This window comes from Mus pahari, chromosome 19 (genome assembly GCF_900095145.1).
Source record: "Mus pahari chromosome 19, PAHARI_EIJ_v1.1, whole genome shotgun sequence".
NCBI lineage: Eukaryota > Metazoa > Chordata > Mammalia > Rodentia > Muridae > Mus > Mus pahari.
Window position 1 is genome coordinate 57,275,112 of NC_034608.1, and position 22,741 is coordinate 57,297,852.

General features: G+C 42.5%; 1 protein-coding gene across 1 annotated transcript in view; it reads right to left on the reverse strand.

Annotated features, from left to right (window-relative positions):
* Positions 1-17,624, reverse strand: part of Mtmr7 (myotubularin related protein 7) — a 79,427-nt gene extending 61,803 nt beyond the window's left edge. Inside the window, exon 1 of the mRNA XM_021218840.1 lies at positions 17,532-17,624. Coding sequence (XP_021074499.1) covers positions 17,532-17,555 — 24 coding nt within the window. The 5' untranslated portion in view covers positions 17,556-17,624. The remainder of the gene's footprint in view (positions 1-17,531) is intronic.
* Between the last annotated feature and the right edge of the window lie 5,117 nt (positions 17,625-22,741).

Genomic DNA, 22,741 nt, shown 5'->3' on the forward strand with positions numbered 1-22,741 from the left:
GAGGGAGAGGGAGAGGGAGAGGGAGAGGGAGTATGTGTGTATGTTAGTGGTGCACATCTTAGCTGTTCTCAACGGAAGTAATTATCACTAACTTAACCTATGACAGAGAATAAAATATTACTTCTTCCTCCTACCGAATACTCATATCTATAACACAGTTCCCTTGTTAAAGTAGTAGTAGCCAGAGATGTATTCAATTATAGTTGGCAAAGCACCCTGAATACACAAGAAGAAAACTGAAGCAAAATCAACTTCTTCAGACCATCTAAGATCACTATAATCTCATAATTATGGAGGAGGGGTAACTTTCCCTAATTTAAACAGGAAGCACTTCTTTCCTCCTTGTATAATCCTGCCTAACCAAATAAAGAGCAGTCACGAAGCTTGAAGGCTTTCCAGTCCAGCCTTTCGGTAGGAAAAAAAAAAAAAAAGTCACAGACATCCATCCGTCCCCCAAAAGGCAGATTTAAACTGTTCAAAACTATAAAACCAATGGAAGTCTTTTTCCCAGGACCATTTTATTCAAAGGTCAGAGACAGAAGAACTAAGGGAAGGGCAAAAATCACAGAGCATAGTACAAGGAAATAGACGACATAGAACCAAAAGAAACAGTCTGCCCGTCAGAAAACCCTTAAAGGCCTTCAGCACACTGCATGAAAGGAGCCTTTAGAAGTAAACTCCTGAGACTATGTACGACTATGCAATTAATTATTTCAAAAACCCAGTTAATAAGCATGGCACCTGCCAATTAACTCACTAAAGATCAGACAGCTGGCCCTAACAGTTTAATTTTTTTCAATTTGTACACTTATTATTTAGTTATATTAATTTGTTGAATGTTTATCGTGTAGCAGTAGCCCAGACGATTTATTATTTAGTTAATTCCCAGTTGAGTCAACTAGGCACAGATTCTTTGACTCCATGCATCTCTACTATGGAAACATCTCACCCACGCATGGCGCAGGCCCGAGAGGAGTTGTTAGATAATACGTCTACAAAGGTCAGTGGTAACACTGGCTCAGACTGACAGGAGCTCAGAACACCCAGTTCCTCACACGGCAGCTCCTGACCACACCCACCCTGCAAGCGCTGGGTTCTCTGCTCCAGGCTACCCCAGCAAGCCAGCCTTCCCAACAACCGCATCGAAGGACAGAAAAGTAAGGTTATCAGATGCTCCATCAGCATCTGCAGTTCCCTGGGTCACAGACTGACGCAATCTGACAGCACGGACTGGTGGCCCAGGCCACCCACCCTGCATGCACACGGAGCAAATATCTTCAGAGCCAAGGAGAAGGACAGTGAATCACGTCTAACAGAACAACTTCCCCGAGTTCTGCTGAGAGACGTCCGTCTACACACTCTCATGGTGTAACTCTATTCAAAGTCAGAACAGCTTCCCTCTGCTGCTGCTGCTGCTGCTGCGGCGGCGGCGGCCTTCCGCAGCACAGCCCTACCTGACCTGCTGAACAGAGTCTTCCATTCCAAGGACAGGCCTCCGGGACTGCCCTTTAGAAACATAGCGGAAGATGGAAATGTATAGTGAAAGCCAGACCTTCACCCTCTTCCCTTCTTCCTTTCTCATCCAAATTAACTGAAGTGGGAGAGCTCAGATTGGGAAAATCCACAGCCTGGTTGGAAGTAGACTCACAACCTAACAAGCTCAGACAGACCCACATTAGACAAGAAAAATCCATCCCTGTAATCTTGATACGGTTTCAGAACGCCCCGGAGGACAGGCGCTTATACCTGACTACATTCACAAAAAGGTGTGAAAGTCTTGCTGGACAATTTTAAGTCCTTCCTCTACATGGAAAATAGGGAACTGGGTGCACGTATTTTGGAAGACCTGTTAGCTACATACACAGCCTCAAATAATTCCTGTATAGTTATATCACATCTGCGAAAACAAAGGATTTGAGAATTTTTCATTTAAAATGAGAGAGAAATAACAAACCAAAACAATAACAAACAAAACAAACACTCAAAAAAAGTCCCATTTTCTGTATTAAACGTCTTCTACTTGACTTAGGTGAAGACAAGGAAACTAGCTGGACAATTCTGAGCAGACTAGAATGTTTATACACAAGCAGGATGCTATTCCATCCACGCACTGCTTGCTATGCGAGCAGCTCTGACCAGCGTTTAACTGCATCTTTAAATTCCACTGAGGGAGATAACGAACTAAGATGGTGACACAGAGCAACAGCTTCAAAAGAAACAAGAGTGTGGGGAGTTCCCAGGAAGGTAGAAGAAGGGAGCCCTGTGGCTCCTGGGCAGTACAAACATCAGTCCAGAAGCCATGATAAATAGTCAGGCACCTGCAAGTTTTACATGGGGCCGTTTAGATTTATTTTGGTAGGATGACCCTGGATGTGTAAGCTCAAAGGAACACGTGCTGCCGAACAAAAGGATTTAATTCAGCGCCACCTTAAAATAACCTCAACCAAAAATACCATTTTCTGCAAGCATAAATAAGAGAAAGAGATTTAAAATGTTAAAAAGAAATTAAATTAAAACCTGGAGCTGGGTGTGATAAAATTCAAATACTAAGTGTTTAGAGCAATCTATTAAGGACAAATTGATTAAAAAGAATAAAGTGATTTAAAGAAAAAAATTAAGTAGTTTTGGAAGAAAAAGACCTTGCAGTGAATCAATATAGAAAGCTAAAGACTATTTTGTGATAATGATGGATTTCTATATAAAGAAAAAATTCTAAATTTCTAAAAACCTTCTGAATTTGACGTATTTCTGACAAAAGTATTAATTAGCTAATAAAAGATTAAATAAACCCTTTTTACTTGCAAAGCTCTTTGGAAACTATGGGAAAATATTTTTCCAAAGCCAAATTGTGCCAAACAGAACTCATGGTCCAGGGAGAAGCAGCAGCCTGGGCACAGAAAGAGGCAAGCTGTAGCCTCTCCCACCAACTCTGGCCAAGTCCAGGGCCTGAGAATGGAGGAGTAGAGAGACCATCCATTCAGGGAAAAGCTAGGATCCGTAGCATCCTGTCTATGCATCCTCATGCTGTACTCCTGGGTACCAAAGCCTTGAAAGACAGACTGCACAGTCTACCACTCTCTCCTTCTCCTTGCACAGTAGAGCCCTAAGAAACCCACTGTCCCCCTTCTATGAAATGAGTGTAAATAGGAGGTCTCTCCGGAGTTCTGAAAGGAGACGCTGCACCCCTGCCCACCACAGTGTGGTGGCAAGCTCTGCACATCCTATTAGCCAGGTCCACCCATTAACAGCTCCTTGCCCAACCACCCGGTGCAGCGACCACTCTCTGCCCTTTCAGTTGCTATGATACCTCTGATAATTGACACTCACTTTATACTTACCATGGGCTGTCTTAATGCAGGCTATACTTACAGTGCTGCTTAGAATCTAAGCTCACAGAAAGTACTAGTTATCTTGTGTTTGATCCTGCAGTACCATGAACTATGCTAGGCATACACTTCCTATAGATATTCCACGGCTTATTGGATTGCAGAAGCAATAAACTGAAACTGCAGATCAACCACACTCAACTGTAGGATTCCTATGGATGGGCAACACAAGTTTTTCATCTTTGCCTAGCACATATGCTAAAAATATTTGCCTAATGAATGAAAATTATTAATGCCTTGGTTAAAGACAAAGACTATGAGAGCTGGTGGATAGAATTGGGTATGATTAAACAGTAAGGTACAATTAGTAAATTTAAGTTTTCAGACAAGATAAAGAGGAATATTCTATTAGGAATTCATTATAAGTGGAGGAAACAAAGAACAGGAATAAGGAATGAAAATAGAATTCATGGCCTATAACTAAAATGAGACAACCCTGAAGGAAAATAAGAAACAAGGCCATTGAAGGGTCTTGAAGCATGGACACAAAGTCACATTAAACCATATTCTCCATTCATTCATTCATTCATTCATTCAACAATCTTTGGGTTCCTTTCCCTTGAACCGGTGTCTTGGATAAGGGGGATACATAAATAGTTGAGATAATATCACTCTCTACATTCCACATGGAGATGTATGCTCAAGACATAGGCAATACTACAGATGGACAAACAAAACAAAATGTGCGAGCGTGCATGTGTTTATGCTAGAGGATCCAAGACCTGAGGGAGGAAATTAAAACAGATCCATTGGTAGGGATGGTGGTCTGGAGAGAGAATCTCTTACAAGCAGCACCTGTCAATAAAAACGCCCACAGCCAATGAACCATGGCAGGAAACAGGAGGTGGGACATTAGCAGAAAGAGAGAGAATTCTGGGAAATAGTAAGAGAATGAGGGAAAAAACTCAGGAGAGATGGAATGAGGCGAGACTTGAACGAGACACGGAGAGAGACACTCAAGAGACACAAAGGAAGAAGCAGATTGAGACTGAAAGAGAGGTAACCAGCCATGTGGAAGACAGAATAGTTTGAATGGGTTAAATAAGTTATGAGGTAGCCAGGGAATGAGGCAAAGCTTGTGGTCAAAGCATTTAATAATAAGTAGTTAGTCTCAGAGTCATCCTGTCTTTCTGGGAGCAGGGGCTGGAAAGAAAAAATGGAATTTAGTATTATTTACAAAAACAAACAAACAAACAAACAAACAAAACAGTGGCCTGCTCAGGAAAGGCCTCTCTAATCAAATGGCAAGCTATTTCAAAATTGACCCAACTAAGTGAGCCAGGCACATGGAAATGTGGAAAAAGACACTCCAAGAAGAGTAGAGAAAACACAAAGGTGGGAAGAGCGGGAAATGCTCAGGCTGTGAGGATGATGAGGCGGGTCAGGGTGGGGAGGACTGGACCATGTGGTACAGGCTGCCGAGACGAGTCTCTGAGGGTCTTCTAGACCATGACACAGACTCAGCATCCACACTGAGTGTGGTGGGAATCCACTGGAAGCTCACAGGGGAAAGACAAAAACAGGGCTGCAGAAAGAAACATTCTAGAAATAAAAAGGTTTTCAAACACACTGTATAAAATGATGACTATATGCTTGTTTAACTCCAAATGACAATGTAAATTCCGTGAAACTAGGCCTGTCAGCCTTGTTAACCATTAGCAATCTGGGCCTTTACAGAGGGTCTACTGCACAGGAAGCATGCAAGTCAACAAATGAATAGGCAGGCTTCGCAAGCTATCTACTTAGCTCCAGGATCCCTTAGTAAGCCGCTCAAACTGGCTGAACTACACCCTGGACATTCTAAATGGCATGTGCTTAATTAGCCACATGCCCGGAGGAATATAACTTTCTTTCATAGCTTGGCAATAAATTTATTTCTCCGGGAATCAGTGATAAGCAGTGTTTTAATAAGCAAAAAGGAGGGAAAAAGTAAATAGACAATTTTTATAAAGCTGTCACAGCCTGCCACAAAGCCTTAAGTGGGAGCTATTTTTAAATGATTTTAAATGGGGCTGTGGGAGGAAGGGTTGGGTCCATGTCCTGGGAAGTGTTCTTACTCCCAAAGGCTTCAGCTAGCTGTCCACCAGGGGAAAGGGCACTAGAAAAAAATAGTTGTGACTGTTCCTGGCCTACGAAACATGGTACAAAATGAGCTGTTTGCAGGCCCTCTGAATGCAGACCAAGAACACAGAGCTGAGCCATCATCACACACAGCCACGGAATTTGGAGTATCTGGCTGAGCTGGGCAGTTTCACATATACTTTCACAGCTTATCCTGTTCAGAGTGGACAAGTGACACTAAGAGTAAGCTTTAAGATGAGAAAAACCTGTATAAATCTGACCTGTAAAACAGACCATCGCAGACCCGGCTTCACCTGCAGAGACGGGCAGCTCTGATGACAACTTCACCTCCTGTGACTCCGCCAGCAAAGACTACACTTCACCCGGAAGTAACTAAAGGGAAAGGTGGCCGGCCACACACAGGTGTTCCGGGTCTTCATCACCCAGCCATGCAAATGTTTCCAAATGCATAACAAGTGCCCAAATGGAATCCCTTTTCAGTAGGAATGGTCCTTTCCTCTGGACAGGGTTACATCCCCCTTTCTCTCCTTCAACCTTCCACTACAAAAAGACCCTCCCTCAAGAATCCGGGCTTTGCCTCCCAGGGCTCTCTACAGTGACTCCCTGAGCAAAACTGGGATACTTTCCTAAAATTCATGAGCTTGCAGAGATTAATGTTTTTATTACAGAAAAACTACACTGGGAAAGCTTGGGTGTGAACTAGAGTTGGGTTACACAAAGTCACTCTTGGGAGATTGCTTCCAGGGGAGAAAAAGATCTAAAGCCATTGTGAGTCGTGGAAGTGAGGAAGTAGGTCAAATGAAATGCTTGGATTGGGAAAATTGTTTTTTTATTCTCATACTGCATGGAAGTTTTTCTCAGCACACAAACCTGGCGTCACCTCCTTTTGCAATGAGAATAACAAAACTTATTTAACAAACAAAAAACAAAACAAACAAAAAAAGTGCAAAGAAATACCATGAACCTCATTAAGTGTTGTAAATACATTCTCGGTCTGGCCTGCAAAAGTCAAAGGCTGGGAAGCCAAGATTGCAGGTGTTCTCAGGAACTCCTGGAGATCATATAGCTAGCTGTAGTCCAGACTGTGGACTGACAGACGGACACAAAGATTAAAGGAACAGAATTAGGTCAGCCCACACATCTGTGCTGAACTGATTCTCAGCATGTGTGCCAAGACAAGGAGACAGGTCAAGTGGGGTCTTTTCAAGAAACAGTCCTGGTGCAACTGGTATTCCACAAGCTGAAGGACATAGCCCTCTATTCAACACACACGGAGGGGATCAAAAACCTACACATGTTGAGTTTCTGTGAGCTTGGGTTAGGTAATGGTTTGTAAAGAACAAGGCGCCAAGGAAGGCACTAAGAAAACAGATTACCCTGGACTCCCACCAACTAAAAACTTGACCAAGAAAGAAAAGAGACATCCCATGGAATGATCACAAGGCATCTATGTGCTCATGAACACAATCTATGAAGAACACTTGTGGCTCAAAAACGAAAGGCAGACAACCCGGCAGAAAAGCAGCAAATAGCTTTAAGACATATGTATCTAAATAAGACATAATCAACACGCCCAAGAAAAATAGTCAAGAAAGCTTGTCTGTCTGTCCGTTGGGGGAACCACCCCCAGTAGGGACTACTCCCTTCCCTTCACAGAGTAAGTTTTATCCTGAATGAAACTATGTCTAGACAGTGCCGGTGAGGAGCTGGTGCACTGGAATGACCATCACTCATCTTTGCTGGACATATAAAATGATGCAATATCCCTGGAAGACGGAGGAATCCAGAGTCTCCTGATTATATGCCCAAGAGAGCCGGAAAACATGGGTTCCCCAAAACACCTATACATAAATGTTTGTGGAAGCACTACTCATAAATATTTAGGGATAACCCAAGTACCCATCAACTAGTAAACGGGTAAACCACCTTGAATATATCCACAACAGACTATTAGCCAGCAACAGCTAGGAGATGGAGCTCAGGATGCAGGTTTGAGCTCCAGCACTGGAACCAGGTATACAGTGTGTGTCTGTAACCCCAGTCCTGAGAAGGCAGCAGCAGAGGGGTCCCAGGGACTCTGCACCAGTATGAGCTACAGAAACCCTGTCTCAAAACAAACAAGAGTATTATTTAGTAACATATGCTAAAAATTATATGAACCTTAAATCATCACACTAACTGAAAGAAGTTGTTAGGCACAATAAATCACAGAACACCATTAATATAAAATACCCAGAAAAGGCCAATTTTTAAGACAAAAAAGCAAGTTAGTTGGTGTCTACAATACAGAAAGATACAAAGGGGAAATAACTGCTGAAGGGATACAGGGTTCATTTTGGAACATCCATGGGTTTAAAACTGTTTTAAAATTGTATTTCTGTACAAAGGTCATTTTACCTGGAAGACTTACTGTCATGTATGAAGAAGAACCCAGACTCCCAGCCATGTCTTCTCAGAGTTCTCTATTTTTTTCTCATTTTCTCCTACATCATGCACACACATGCCAACACATTCACAGTCTCCATCCAGCTGCTTAAAAAGATACTGGCAGCTAGATGCATTCTATACTATATGAATGAGTAAAAACACAATTCAGGAATGAAGAATTCTTTACTTCTATGACAGACTGTGTGCCCTAAATATCAAAGGCTGACTTGGGACAGCAAGACTTCATCCAAGTATGGCTAAACCGATTAGAAGGGAGGATTTCAGAAAGCATGGATGCCTCTATAAGTTTGTGTGTTTGTGTGTGTGTGTGTATGTGTGTGTGTGTGTGTGTGTGTGTGTGAGTATCTATGTGAATGTGTGTGTGTGTCTGTGTAAGTATGTGGGCATGTGTGTTTGACCATGTGTGTGTCTGTCTGTCTGACTGTGTGTGTGTGTGTGTGTGTGTGTATATGTATATATGTGAGTGCGCGCGTGTGTGTGTGTGTGTGTGTGTGTGTGTGTGTGTAGTGTGTGTGTAGGTCAGATGAGGACATCAGATGCCCTGCCCTGCTCCTTTACCACTCGCTGCCTTATTCTCCTGTGACGGGGTCTATCACTGAACCGGGAACTTGAGCTTGAAGATTCTACTGATGGCCAGCACGTCCCTGCTGCATCATGATGCCCTGCTTGCAGCCAGCCCGTTTTTTCACATGGGAGCTTGGGATGGAATTCGGGTCCTCACGCTTGAGGGAACAACCACTCACCCAATGAGCCATCCATCCCTCCAGCTCTAAGTACAGATGATTCTGAGGAATGCCTAACACAGCTTCTGTGAGGATTTAGCTTCCTGAAAACTAAAGAAAACCAACTGCCACAGCTCTGCTTTAAAATGGATGGGTTCATCCCCACAAATGTCCCCACCTTGCCTCTGAAGTGTGAAAGCCAACACGGAGTATCTCCTCTGAAGCCGTCAATACTGGACATACAATGCTGCACCCCGTTCTTTTGGGAAAAAAAATCAAACTGCACTATGAAGAAACAGTTGAAATGGGACCGAAGAATAGAAGGTGGCAACATGGACTTCTGCACAATGATGTAAACACACAAATGTTCATTGTGGCTATTTTTTAGTGGTAAACGGGTCTAAGCTAAATATCAAATGAATATTAAATGTTCATCCTAAGGATGATGAAGTACCTGAGAACCCTGACTGCCTACCACATAGCAAGCAGCCTCCCAGAATTCCCTAGAGACACAGGACGTCTGGGTGAGAAACAAAAGATGCTGTTCATCACTGTACACACGGTTCCCCTGCCTGCCCCCTCACTGTATCCAGGGGACAATTCAGAGCAGTATGCTCAGGATTTATAAAACCATCAAATCATGTAAGCAGGCTTCCAATAAACCTGAAGAACCCTTGCCTCCAAAGAAAACACTAGGTTTATTATTGTGGAGGAAAAAAAATGAAATCATTCCATGCTACTTAGACAGAAATGCCAGAGAGAGAGAGAGAGAGAGAGAGAGAGAGAGAGAAGAAGAAGAAGAAGAAGAAGAAGAAGAAGAAGAAGAAGAAGAGAAGACAAAAGCTGTTCACACTATACACCATCCTTCAGATACTGCAGAGCCAAAGTATGAAAATATAAATGACCCACAAGACCCATCTCCCTAAATAACTCGTGGTTAAGCCACAGACTATAATTATAGTCTGCAAGGTTATTAAAAGTCACTTTTTTTTTTCAGAAGAAAATTCAATAAAAAAGAACACTCAAAAAGAGAGAACACAGTGAACCCAATTTTGTTTTAAATTTCATTTCTATTTATATGCAAAGAAAAAGGCTGTTCTATGTAGGTACTACAGAGAAAGGCACTATAGAGAAGTAGCCTTTTCTGGTGTTGAGATTAGGCATCATTTTGGTTTTGTTCTGCTTTTCCAACTAAACATCTCCATTACCTTGATTCCCAGAAACACTGACTTTAAAAATCTATATAGACATAACAGCAACACCATGACTGCCTTCCCACACTGCGGACAAACAAGCCACCAACATGTGGGTCAGTACACTTAAACCTCTGTGTTTCAAAGACACTTAACAACGGCTCAAGGATGCAGCTCGGGCTGGGAGACTGCTACTGCACTGCCCTGACTTGGCTTGCACTGCCTAGTCATGCGAGAACCCTGAGTTGTTTCCCCACTGAGCAGCATCGCTCGCACCAGACATGGTGGCACACGCCCATCATCTCAGGATGGGTGAAGGTAAGATCAGATGTTTAAGGTCATCCTGGGCTTGGCGACAGAGCAAGATCAAAAGACAGAACCAGCCTGAGAAATACGATACTGTCTCAAAGCCAAAAAATGAAAAGCAAAAAACTGTCAAAACAGTGAAAGGGGAGCCTCCAGAATGGCAGAGAAAACACTGACAGCTCAGATATCTGGCTAGAAACTTACATCCAGACTCTCACAATGCAGCAATTAAAATACTAAAGGAGAGGGCGCATGGGAAAGTAGACATGACCACAGCAGGACATGTGCCCATGGAAGCTCCATAGTGATATCTACTAGTACGTACTATTAACATGCAGCCATAACTTTAAAAAATAGTTTCTTTAAAAGATCTGGAAAAAAAATTAAAATTCAAGTTCAAAATACGCAAAGGGTTTAAATAAAGTTATCCAAAGAAAATACACAAATGGTTAATAAGCTCATGAGAAGACACTTAAGAGCTTCTGTCATTAGGGGATACAAATGGAAACCAGAGAGAGAAACCACTTCACACCAACCAGGATGGGGTCAGCACTTAAATGTGAAATACCACAGACAGGCTCATGTGTGTGAAACACTGTCTCCTGCTGACGGCACTACGTGAGGAGCTGGTGGATTAGAAGTGGATCACTGGAGACATGGGTCTGAAGATTATACCCACTTGGTCTTTTCTTTACAGTCTCCTGTCCACCATGAGGACCCTCCTCTATCACACTTGTCAATTGTCACCATGTTCAACCCAACTGAACTAGGCCAAGCAACCATGGCCCAAACCCTTCTAACTGTAAGCAAAGCAACTCATCCTCTGATACTGTTGCATTAACTAACACAGGAGACTAAGACAAAAAGTAGTTAACAAGAGTCGGTGAAGAGACAATCAATCCATCCAAATCTGCAACAGTAGACACTGCCGGAGACATGGTATAGCCTCTTTGGACAATTTAGAAAAGTCCTTAACAGGAAGAGAGGCCCCTTGGTCTTGCAAACTTTATATGCCCCAGTACAGGGGAACACCAGGGCCAAGAAGTGGGAGTGGGTGGTGGGGGGGGGGGTACAGGGAATTTTTGGAATAGCATTTGAAATGTAAATAAAGAAAACATCTAATAAAGCAAAGAAAGGAAAGAAAGAAAAGTCCTTAACACACTGAGAAAACTTTCTCATAATTTGGCAATTCTACTCTTAAAGAAAAGACATTGTTAAGAAAACTGAAACATGGGTCCACATTCAAAATCCATACATATTCTCACAGTAGAATTTGTTAGCAACAGTCAGAGTAACACTGTTGTGTTTTATAAAAAGTTAAGAGACCAGAGATACGTTTAGTGGAGGTGTGGTAGGGTGTGGGGGAAGGAGGTGCCTCTGCAGGCCCACACTGAGGCATCTCATCCCCCTGTGAGGTACCAGCAGCATATAATAGAATAGAGTTTATTCATGACCTGAGGAGGGGAGTTGAGAGAAGGGGGCGAGGGGGAGAGGGGAGGGAGAGAGGGAAGGAAGAGAAGAGTAGTAGAGGCGGGCCATGAGCATGGAGAGAGAGGAGGGAGGGAAAAGGGAGCAGGAGCAAAAAGAGAGAGCAAGAGAGAGAGAGGAGGGGCAAGCAGCCCCTATTATAGTGAGTCAGGCACACCTGGAGGTTGCCAGGTAACTGTGGGGCGGAGCCTATCTAAATGCCAACAAACACCACCCTCTACTGTAGAGTAACACTACAACCTGGGCAAATCTAGAAATCAATTTTAAAAAGCCATAAAGAGCCACACATTTTATGGTTCAATTCCTATGAGATTTTCAGGAAGATAATATAGTACAGATAAGCGATATACATTATCAGTAGAGGTAGGAGAAAGAGAACTGGACTGCCACCACTAACGAGTACGGGATTCCTATGGGGGTAATAAAAATGTTCAGATACAGGCAGAGTGCACAAACATGCATGCACTCCCTGTTACTTTTATCATCTGCAGATTATTTGCTAAATAAAAGAGAAAGGCCCCGGTGCCAGTGGTATAACGATAATGACTGGCGGAGAGAAAGAAAATCTCAAGTCTTAATTTCAAACAGAGAGCGCACAGATGAGATTACTATTCCCAAATGGAAAAGACAGTCAAATTGGTCAGTTTGACATTCATTCTAGGCAAGATTCTAAAATTAGTTACTTAATGGAACTTTGTTTCAGCCTAAAAAAGGAAGCCATCACTCATCAGGGACATCAGGATTCACTCAAGTCATTTCCAAAGGCTGTACTTCCCTTCCTTCTCGGATGAACTATTTGGAGGAGTGATGGGGGATGGGATGAGAGACCTGGTGATGTTACCAAGGTCAAGATCCTAAGAATCAGGGCAAATGGCACCAGCTGTTAAGAATGCACACACCCTAGTTTATCATGATGAGGAACAAGGTTAACAGAACCAGACCTAATATACAGTGCATGGTATGGTACCAAACCGAGAGAATGAGATGGGTATAAGGATCCAAAGCAGGATTAAGCAACAGTCTGAATCCAGGTAAGACTTTATAAACCAAAGCTCACTAATGATTTCTCTGGGCATGATGAACGTGTTCATAAGCTGGATAATGACGATACTTACACAATGCTCCACACACACTAAAACCACTTAGGTTGCATATTTGATATAAGTGACTTTATGTTATTCACATTTTATCCTATTAAATATAAATGAAATCACTACGGTGAATATGAATATATATATGATTATATAAAATCACTACACACACACACACACACACACACATATATATATATATACATATATATATATATATAATTTAAGAGGACTCACAATACAATCAAGCTATAGGTATAATGCATATGAAACCTGGATTCCTAATGCCTAGTCTAAAATAAGAAGTGCTGAAATAAAGAATACTGTTCATTCTTGCAATTAGTATTTATTTAACGCATGCTTGCTTAGTACCAAGCACTGTTGAGGTGCCATGAATGCAGGAGTGACTACATCCACCTTCTCCCGAGACTCCCAGTTAAGACAGGAAGCTTAATGTTCAACAAATACGACTCAAATGAATCACAGTGAGGAGCATAAAAGAAAAACAAAACAGCTCCATTAAAAACTACAACAGGCAGGTCTAATTCAGACGAAGAACATGGGTAACAGCCTCTCTGAGATCACATGTAATTGGAAACTGGGACTATGAGAAAGAAACCTAGCCTGGCAAAGAAAGTAGATTAGAGTGTGCGGTTGGTTCCCCCACTCTTCCTGAGATGGGATGACACTGCACAAATCCTGGGACACAAGAGAACTTGGCACACTTGATAAGCCTACCAAGGCCATGGCCCTGGTCAGGAAATGGTCACTAAATAAAGCCGGGGAAGTGGGACAGGCCAGTCAAACAAAGCCCTAGAATCCCCTGGGGATTCTTGCTTTGCACCTAGGTTCAGAAAGAATTCATTCAAAAATGCTGGCAGAGTTAAGTAGGATGGTTGACTTCAACTGACTGGATTTAAAAACAAAACAAAAAAAAACCCAAAAAACCATCTAAGACATTAAGAAGGCACAGCTTAGGGTGTGTCCATGAGAAGTTTCCACATAGTTTTAGCCAAAGAGGAAAAACTCACACTGAATGTGGGACCCCAAGGGCTGGGGTTCCAGACTGATAGAAAGGGGAAAAGATGGGGAAACCACTAAGCAATACCGTTTCCCTTTCTCTGCCTTCTGGGGAGCACTGAAGACCAAGCCTTTCCACCATCATGGCCTCCCCTCCATGATGGACTGGAAGCCCTCTAACTGTGAGCCAATAAACTCTTCCCGCCTTAAGTTGCTTTTGTCAGGTATTTGGTTGCAGCTGTAACACAATGAATGCAAGTAAAGTGTGACCATATGTACCAACAGAATTACCCAGGAAAGAAGAGAACAGAAAATGAGGAGACTCTGCAGTAAGGGCTCAGTCTACAGAGTGGGAGTCAGAACAGGAAACATTTAAAGGTCTGTATTAGAGATGATCACATATTCTATTAATAACTTAAATTTACACATGTGGAGGAAATGCCTTTCAGAAGACGACTTTTCTCAGCCAGACCCCAGACAAACAAGTGAGATTCTACCAGCGCTTCAAGCTGTTTCTAGGAACCCAGAGGCCTTTTGATGTAAGTAATACCTGAGCTCAAATACTTGCTACGTTTCGAATGGGACATTTTCTCACCAGTGAGTTTTCTGGGTTACCACCCAGAAAGGTAGATCAACAGCAAAGCAGAAACCCCAATTTTCACTGTGAAGGGTACGGGTAATCCTGAACGGCCTCACTTCCATCCAACTATAAGACTTCTCATTCTTGGAGTATTTTCTCCTTGCATGGGATCACTGGTGAAACACATCCTATTTAGCACATGCTCTATGAAAAGCTTCAGTAAAGTGTACACGCAGACACACACACACACACACACGTACACAGGGAAAGAAATATGTACAGGGCACTAATTATTCATATATATGTATCTTCTTAAACTGCACTCCAGAGCACAGGCTGTGATAGCTATTACAATAACTTACACTGTCAATGTGAAAGCAACTATACATCATACATGTGTACATTTATTTTCCTCCAAACAAACCCATTTCTATCCCAGTAAATACTGCATCAAACGGATAGTGGATCCGTTAAGCAAACTTTGCATATACAAACCTAGGACATAAAACTATGAATCAAGAAGAAAAAAAAAATAACTTCCCATTCTGCTCCCCTGAGAATATAACAGAGCATTAAGTGTTAAGTATGAATATGACCACTAACAACTGCACAGTTGACAGCATATGTTCTGCAGTAAGCTGTACTCTTAGCACGCAGCCAATAATGTTTAAAAACTGTGCGTATAGTATATAAACTCCTAGATGCTGGAGCTCGACACTGGATGTCCCCCTAAACTGCTCTGCCCCTCTCCATCTAATTTTGAGACAGGGTCTTTCTGACTGAACCTGGAGCTTGCTGTCTTGACTAGACTGGCTGCCTGGTGAGCAATGGCAATCCTCCTGTTTCCACCCACCCCTCAGTGCTGGAGATTCAGGTGTGTGCCATCATGCCCAACTTTCAACTCGGTCGCTGGGATTCCAAACTCCCGGAGCCATCTTCCAAGCCCAATGTATTCAACCTTTTGATGTAGCTAGCTGACTTTGTCATCTACAGCGTGGGCGGCTCGGCACCCTGCGGTTGAGTTGTGTTTGTCTGATCTCATAGACTGTTTTAAGTTTACTGTTTTGTGTTGGGTTGCATTCACAGCTACCCTTAGTCACACGTGCCCATGGCTCTGGGCTGGACATTCCTGAATGGTGAAAATTAGTTTAGGACTTTAAAACATAGAATAAAAGGAAGTTATTTTTTGCCTCAACAGATTTCATTTTCAGCCCCATCTTGCAGCTTTCAGATTCTTTGAGGTTGCAACTATTTATTCTAGTGGATATTTACAGAATTACGTGACAGCTATCTCAAGTGCTCTTGAGCATCAACTCCTTCAAGGGTAACAGTCAACCCTGCTAAGAAGACTTTTCTCATCTTCCCATGGAAATACACAGGTGACACAGCGGGTGGAGAGACTCACGGGGCCATGGAATGACCCTCTATCAATTCCTCTCTTTGCATCCACTGAACCTTGTTCATGTCTGTCTCAGTCGTATAATTCCCATGTTCACAACTGGCACCCCCATCTAGACTATGAGTTCCTGCATGTGTGGTACTCCAAGCATCTCACAAACAGCATGGAACACGGCCCTTAAATGCTTGTGGAATGAAACAGATAAACGAATCTCATCCGCCTAGTATGTGTAACTTCAGCGTTTTGTTGTTACAGTTTACGGATTTCTGAGTTCGAGGCCAGCCTGGTCTACAGAGTGAGTTCCAGGACAGCCAGGGCTATGCAGAGAATCCCTGTCTCCAAAACCAAAAATTATAGATATAGATATGGCTTTGTCTGAGGTGACACAGAGTAAAATCCAGAAAGTGATATCACTCTCCCAAGTTCATACTGAATAAGAGAATGCCATCCGGTGCCCACAATACCCTGTCATCCTTGCTGCCAACATCCACATAAAACACCACCTGTATAAAGGGCTCCTTCATCATGAAAAAATGCCCTTGGCAAGAGACAAAGAGAATCATGGGTTAAACTTATCATTCTTGAATAAATTATTTAGTACCAATTAAGACTTGAGAGTCTTGGGCCACCTATCTTGTGGTTATGGCACTGTCTCCTAAGTTTACAACTTCCTGATTGTAAAGCAACATTTTAATTCCATGGTGCAACATCAATCCAATTTAAACTCACCGCTGGAACTGACATTCTCCAGCAAGCTAGAAGACTAATTCTTCCATGAACACAGTATTAAAGAGGCTTTCACTAAGAGGTATGGGCAACCATCTCAGAATGTAGGAATAAATTCTTGCTGGATAAGGAGCAAAGTAATTAAATTTACGTTTCCATGAAATGATAATAGCCCTGGGATCACATGAGGTCTGTGCACTCAGATATAGTTTTGGTCTAAGTCTGTCTGGGACCTAGATTTTAAATATAAGATGATTCTAAAAGGACTGTGTGGTGGTAACTAAGAGAGAAACAACGGGATTTTTAAAAAAGGTCTTCCTTCCCAGAGATTTTTAAAATCAGACAAGAATCTCTATCATTATTTTTATTCTAAATTATATTGCAACAAAGAGTTTGGTACTATGGCTAAGGCTTCCAGTCTTAATTAACTGGATAATCTGGAAATAGTCATTTCTGTTCAGCGGCAAATGCCGGTGTGTTTTAGCACACACTCACGGGGGCGAAATCTATACGCAGCATCTTCTTCCCAAAGAGCCAAACAAACGGGAAACAGAAGAATACGCCATCATTCAGTCATGGCAAGTATGTATCCTAGGCTCAGCTGCAGGTCCCTAGCAGCTCCAGAATGAGAAAGGATGCTTCGGGTGAGTCCAATCCTTAGCTTCAACAAGCTTCCAAGTTCATTCACACCATCTGTCTATAACGCACTTTCTTTGCACCTGCTATTCAAGAGCTTGCTTCCTTTTCAACTGCTCAGCGCTACCAGCACCTTCTTTAAATGAAAATATTTAAAGCCCAGAACCAGGCAAGAAAAACCGTTTATCAGCACCCTGTTACTCAACAGACAAATGGGGTCCATTCCCTCCTGCCCACCCCTGCGTCCATTGCGCACCCCCCCTCCCCCAAGGACAAGAGGTTAGCTCCAGCTAGGCCTGTGAGTTAGCAAGAGAAAGATCGGCCTCGCAGTGCTCTGGGAGATGCTAGGGCGCCGCCAGCTCCTCCCTCCTTCGCGGTCCAGCTCCCGGCCCGGCAGCCCCTGTGCGCTCAGCATCCCTCCTCCTTCTCTGCCTCCTCCGCCCGGGCCACCAACCTTGGGCGTGCGGATGTGCTCCATGGCGGGCCCGCGACTGCAGGGTCCCGAGCGGGCGCGGCCTCACGCACCTGCGCGCGCGTGCGGCGCAATGGGAAGGGCGGGGAGGGGGCTTCGGCGGCCGCGGGCGTGGGCGGGTCCCGGGCTTGGCTCCTCCTCCAGGTGCGCCGGTTTATGCTAGGCGCCTGCGCGGGCTTGGGATAGCGGCTCTGCGCCTGCTCGCACCTGCGGGTCTCACCCTTGGACTTTGCTCTCCTTCCCGCTCCCTCTCTCCTGGCGGAGGCTCTCAATGCCCAAGTCACTAGGGATTTTTCCAGATGGGCATCTTCAAGCTGGCTGCGGTGGCGCTGGCCTGTAATCCCAGCCACTCAGGAGGCTGAGGCAGGAGGATCATTTGGGTCCAGCAGCTTGGAACAGTAAAAGAGACATAAAGCTACCCCCATACTTAAAAAAAAAAAAAAGAAAGAAAGAAAGAAAGAAATTAAAACCCAAAGAGAGTCAGGCAGTGTAAAACGGTAATACTGTGGCACCACTGTCTCCTAAGGCACAAAGAGGGCCTTGTGTTGGGTGTGGTTTCTTGGAGAGATGCGAATGAATCTGTGCAGCTTTACACCCTCACTGGCTGCCTTCCAGAGCATCCGAAGATAGGTGGGATTTCAGAATGTGGTAGGGAAAAAAATAATAATGATGACTGCACCCTGATGCAGTATGCATAGTCTAATGGGTTCTGGCTGTATTCTGGCACGGACTCAGCCAGCAGAGTCTTTGGAATAAAGTGAGACTAATACCAACGTTGTCTGTGCCCTACTACTAAGTTTGCTGTTAAGTCAGACATCTCACATAACCATGTGACTTCACTGTTGGAATCTTGATAGAGATGTGAAACCCCTGGATCCTGTGTTAGGTACATATCAGCTGTCTTAACCTAGCTGTAACTAAACAACAGCTAGAGACACAAAGTATCCACTATGATACTTTAAGGCACCAAGGGAAGCCAGAGACTAAAAAACGCCCTCCGCTATACTGAAGTTTCATAGAACAGTTCTAATACTGAAGTTTCATAGAACAGTTCTTGGAGTAGTATTTGTTTCGTTGTTTTCCTGGCCCTTGTTTATGACATTGACCTTACACATTGTGTTTGTTTGTTTGTTTGTTTGTTTTATCTCCTGTTCAATACCGGCATATTGCAACTTTCAAAATATGTTTTCATTAATGTCAAATTCATTTTAAAATTGTCACATCCCCTTCGCACGTTTTGGACCAAATTCATACTCCTACCGCCCTGGAGGCTAGATTGGAACAAGCTATAAAACATCACTTGTAAATAACAAGAATAAGTCAAAGTGTAATTTTCTCTTCTGTAAAGAACATCAGGGGTAGTCAAAGAAAGTCCCGCTTTAGTCAGTAGTCCCTTCTGGTCTCAGTTCAAACCAGTTCCAGTGTCCTTATTTATAGACTGAAAACATCATTTCCTGTCTATATGACCTCATCTCCAAATTACATTTTATGACATAACGAGCTTACATCTGGAGGGAATATTCTGAATCAGACAAAAATACTGGAATAATGTGTTTTCAGTATTTTCTCTGTCTTCTGGTAGGCTGATAAATAGTGTACTGGATCAGCAATTTTTTGTTTGTTTGTTTTGTTTTTCGAGACAGGGTTTCGCTGTATAGCCCTGGCTGTCCTGGAACTCACTCTGTAGACCAGGCTGGCCTCGAACTCAGAAATCTGCCTGCCTCTGCCTCACAAGTGCTGGGATTAAAGGCATGTGCCACCATTGCCCAGCTGGATCAGCAATTTTTACACACAAATATTATAGTACAGATTTGAAGACATCTACACATCGGTGGGGAGATATGTCTGAACAATTCAAGATTAGTCTAAATTGTTTTTGATTAAAAATCATGGTACTTATTTAAAGACTCTTGTAAAATAAACACTAAGTTAAATTAATCTATTATAAGCCAATTATTAGGATAAGTTAACAGAATTTGATGGAAATATTATAATAATCGAGAAACAAGTTTCTACTAGCTGCAGTTTGGCTTAATCTAATAATGCCCTAAGGAATCTTTCTCAACTTGTCCTTTAGTCCCATAGTTACAGAGGTTATTCAGTGATAAGGTGTCTAGTTCTCAGTAACCATGTGAATTCTCTCATACTCATAATACTACCATATATCCCACGGACTCTCTGCTTTCACTGCTCAACAGCCAGTAGAGTGGAAGACATGGAAGGTTTTTGTTTTTGTTTTGTAGAAGGCACCTTAGAGTAGTAATGTGAGGGGAGAACATACTACATTATTAAAATGCCTTGTTTCAATATGTCTATATTCTTGGGATGTCTAAATTCATCCTGGTGATAAGGCTGAGCAATCATTTACCGAAGAGACGCTGTCAATATTTAAGCAACCCGTACTCAGAGTATCACAGCCGATGCCAAAAGATTGATGTAGATGAGACTACTACATTATAAAAGTGATACAGCTAACACCAAGCAAATGAGGGGAAACCAACTCAGACGCTCACAAAATATGGGGAAATGCCTAAGGAAACCTCCCAAAGGGTGATTTGTACCTTGAATTTTTTATTCTATTACTAAAGATCAGATATTTAATTCTTAAAGTGTGATGTTGCTGGAGGAGTTCTTCAATAAAAACTTGATATAAACTGGGAACTTCCTCTCTAATAGCCTGTGAACGTCACTGGCCTAAAGAAATTTGGAAATGTGCCGCACATTTATAAGTCTTTCTGGAATAGTTTAGATCTCTTCCAAGGCAAGTCAATTTTCTGATCAGGCAATGATGCCAAAGAGTGTTTCCCTGGGGACTAGTGTGGCTAATGATTGCACATCTGATAAAAACCCGAGTCAGCACTGTTAGACCCTAATGGTCCATGCAACGTGTACAAGAGTCCAGCCTCTGATAGGAAACGTTAGTAGGCACAAAGATGAGAAAGTCAGAGATGCATTTGGGGTTTTGTCTTATAGGGAAAAATGGCATCCCCAACCTCACAGTTTAAATGAAGTTTATAGTATGAAATATCATGGCTTCTTTGGCTTGTCCTGTACCAAAGATGTAGAGGGAGAAAAAAAAAAAACCCCACTAAGTGGATTGTAGACAGCTCTGCCTTGATTTTTTTTCCAGAAACCAGAAAAGAAACATTAGGGCAGCCAAAAAAGAGTTCTTAACTCTCTGAGCAGGCAGGGGTTTTAAATAGTCTCCTTATTTTGTTCTCTCTCCAGGAAGGTTCGGGGATAAAGCCAAATCTGTGTCCTCAGGGCACTCATACTGCCTATTCATTTCACTCCCATCCCTTCAAGCACTACTTTAATACAAGCCATTTCCATCTTGGTATATCTAGTCCTCAGTTCTCAACTTAAGCATTATGGCTCCATTTACCTCCTTGGCGTAGCCCCTTGGATGTCCTTTGCAGACTAGAGACATACATAGTTCAGGTGGTAAGGTTCTCGCCACATTAGCCTGAAGACCTGTGTCTGGAGCCCCGGAGCGCCTACAAAATCTAAGTATGGTGGAAGAAATGCCTGTTATCCCACCCCTGGAAAAGCAGAGACAAGGGGGTGCCTAGGTTCAGTGATCAGCCATTCTGGTCTAATCAAACAAGCTACAGACTCAGTCTCAAAAAACAAGGTAGATACCGACTTAAGAATGCCTCCTGAGATTGATCTCTGGCCTACACGCACACATACACACAAATGTACACAATCATACACATGCAATGCTAATCCACTTGTCACAAGCCAGGTATGGTTGAGAACTTGGACACTAAAAGGAGATGGGCTTTTATTCAAATAATGTTTGTGACCTATGCTAACTCTGTAACCTTGACTAAGCTATGTACTCTCAATTTCAGGCCTCTTTTATATAAAATGTGTATGATAATGATACCATGGATTGCATACTTGTGTTACTTTGAAATGTATATGTCAGGATTTGAACCCCTGAGGCGGTAGTATTAGAGGTTGGGGAGCTACGGTCTGTTCCGAATAAGATCAGACTCCATAAGGAAACCCCTCATCTTTTTCCATCAAGCAAGTTATGGTGGACAGACAGTTATTTATGAACCAGGAAGTGGGTCTTTATCAAGCATGAAGAAGCCAATATCTTTATTTTGCACTTCCCAGCCTCTAGAATGGTAAGAAACAGATGTCTGTTCTTCATAGGCCACCCAGTTTATAGTAGTTTTGAATACTGAAGCCAACACAGGCTAAGACGGATATTTCAAAGTTCTCTTTGTCATGCTGAACCGATGGACATGTGTGTAGTATGTGCATTATAATGTTTTCTATTTTATATATGCATGATGTTGATCGAAATGTGAATGGTAATTAATATGAAAGTATAGATTAATTAATTACACCTCCCCTAGGGTGATTATGTAAATTCCACAAGACCAAACATATAATACATTTTTCAATAAAGGCCACTGTGGAGGGCTTGTTTTATGAAAAGCACTGGAACTATAGTGTGAATGACAACAACCATGGCCCCTGCCTTCAAGATCTAATAGTATTAGCTCTAGTTTTATATATTTATATATATATATATATATATATATATATATATATATATGATATATAATGTGTTTTCTTTAATATATATTATATAATGTGTTTTCTTTTCAGTTGTATCTTATATATTAGCTCTATATTATATAATAGTAAATATTTCCCACATCTGCTGAACATGTGGTCCCAGACAGTGGCACTATCTCGGGAAATGGTAGAAACTTCAGGATGTGGGGACCTAGCTGGAGGACGTGGCTCAATGGGAAGCATTGCCTTTGAAGGTTAGAGCTGCCCCTCAGTCTCTTGCTATCATTCCACTTCCTGTCACTCTTGAGGTGAATGGTTCTTCTCCACACACTTCTGACATGATGTGCTGCTACCCAAGCACATGTGTGCAAAGCTCCAAAACCCATGTTACAAGATATCTCTACCCTCTTGCTTATTTATGGCATGTCTTGTGTCAAAGCATTGTGAAAACCCAGCTAATCCACTCACCTAGTATCAAATCACATCCCGACTGCATTGTGGCTCTTGTTTATTTTAAAAGCCCAGTGGGCTTTGGAGACGTTCTTGGCTTTGTCTCTTCCTGGCTCCACATCAATACATTTCTTCACTGCCTCCTTTTTCTCCTTCTTTTTTTTTTTTTTTCACTTTTGTTACTCAACTTCAGATCCTCATTG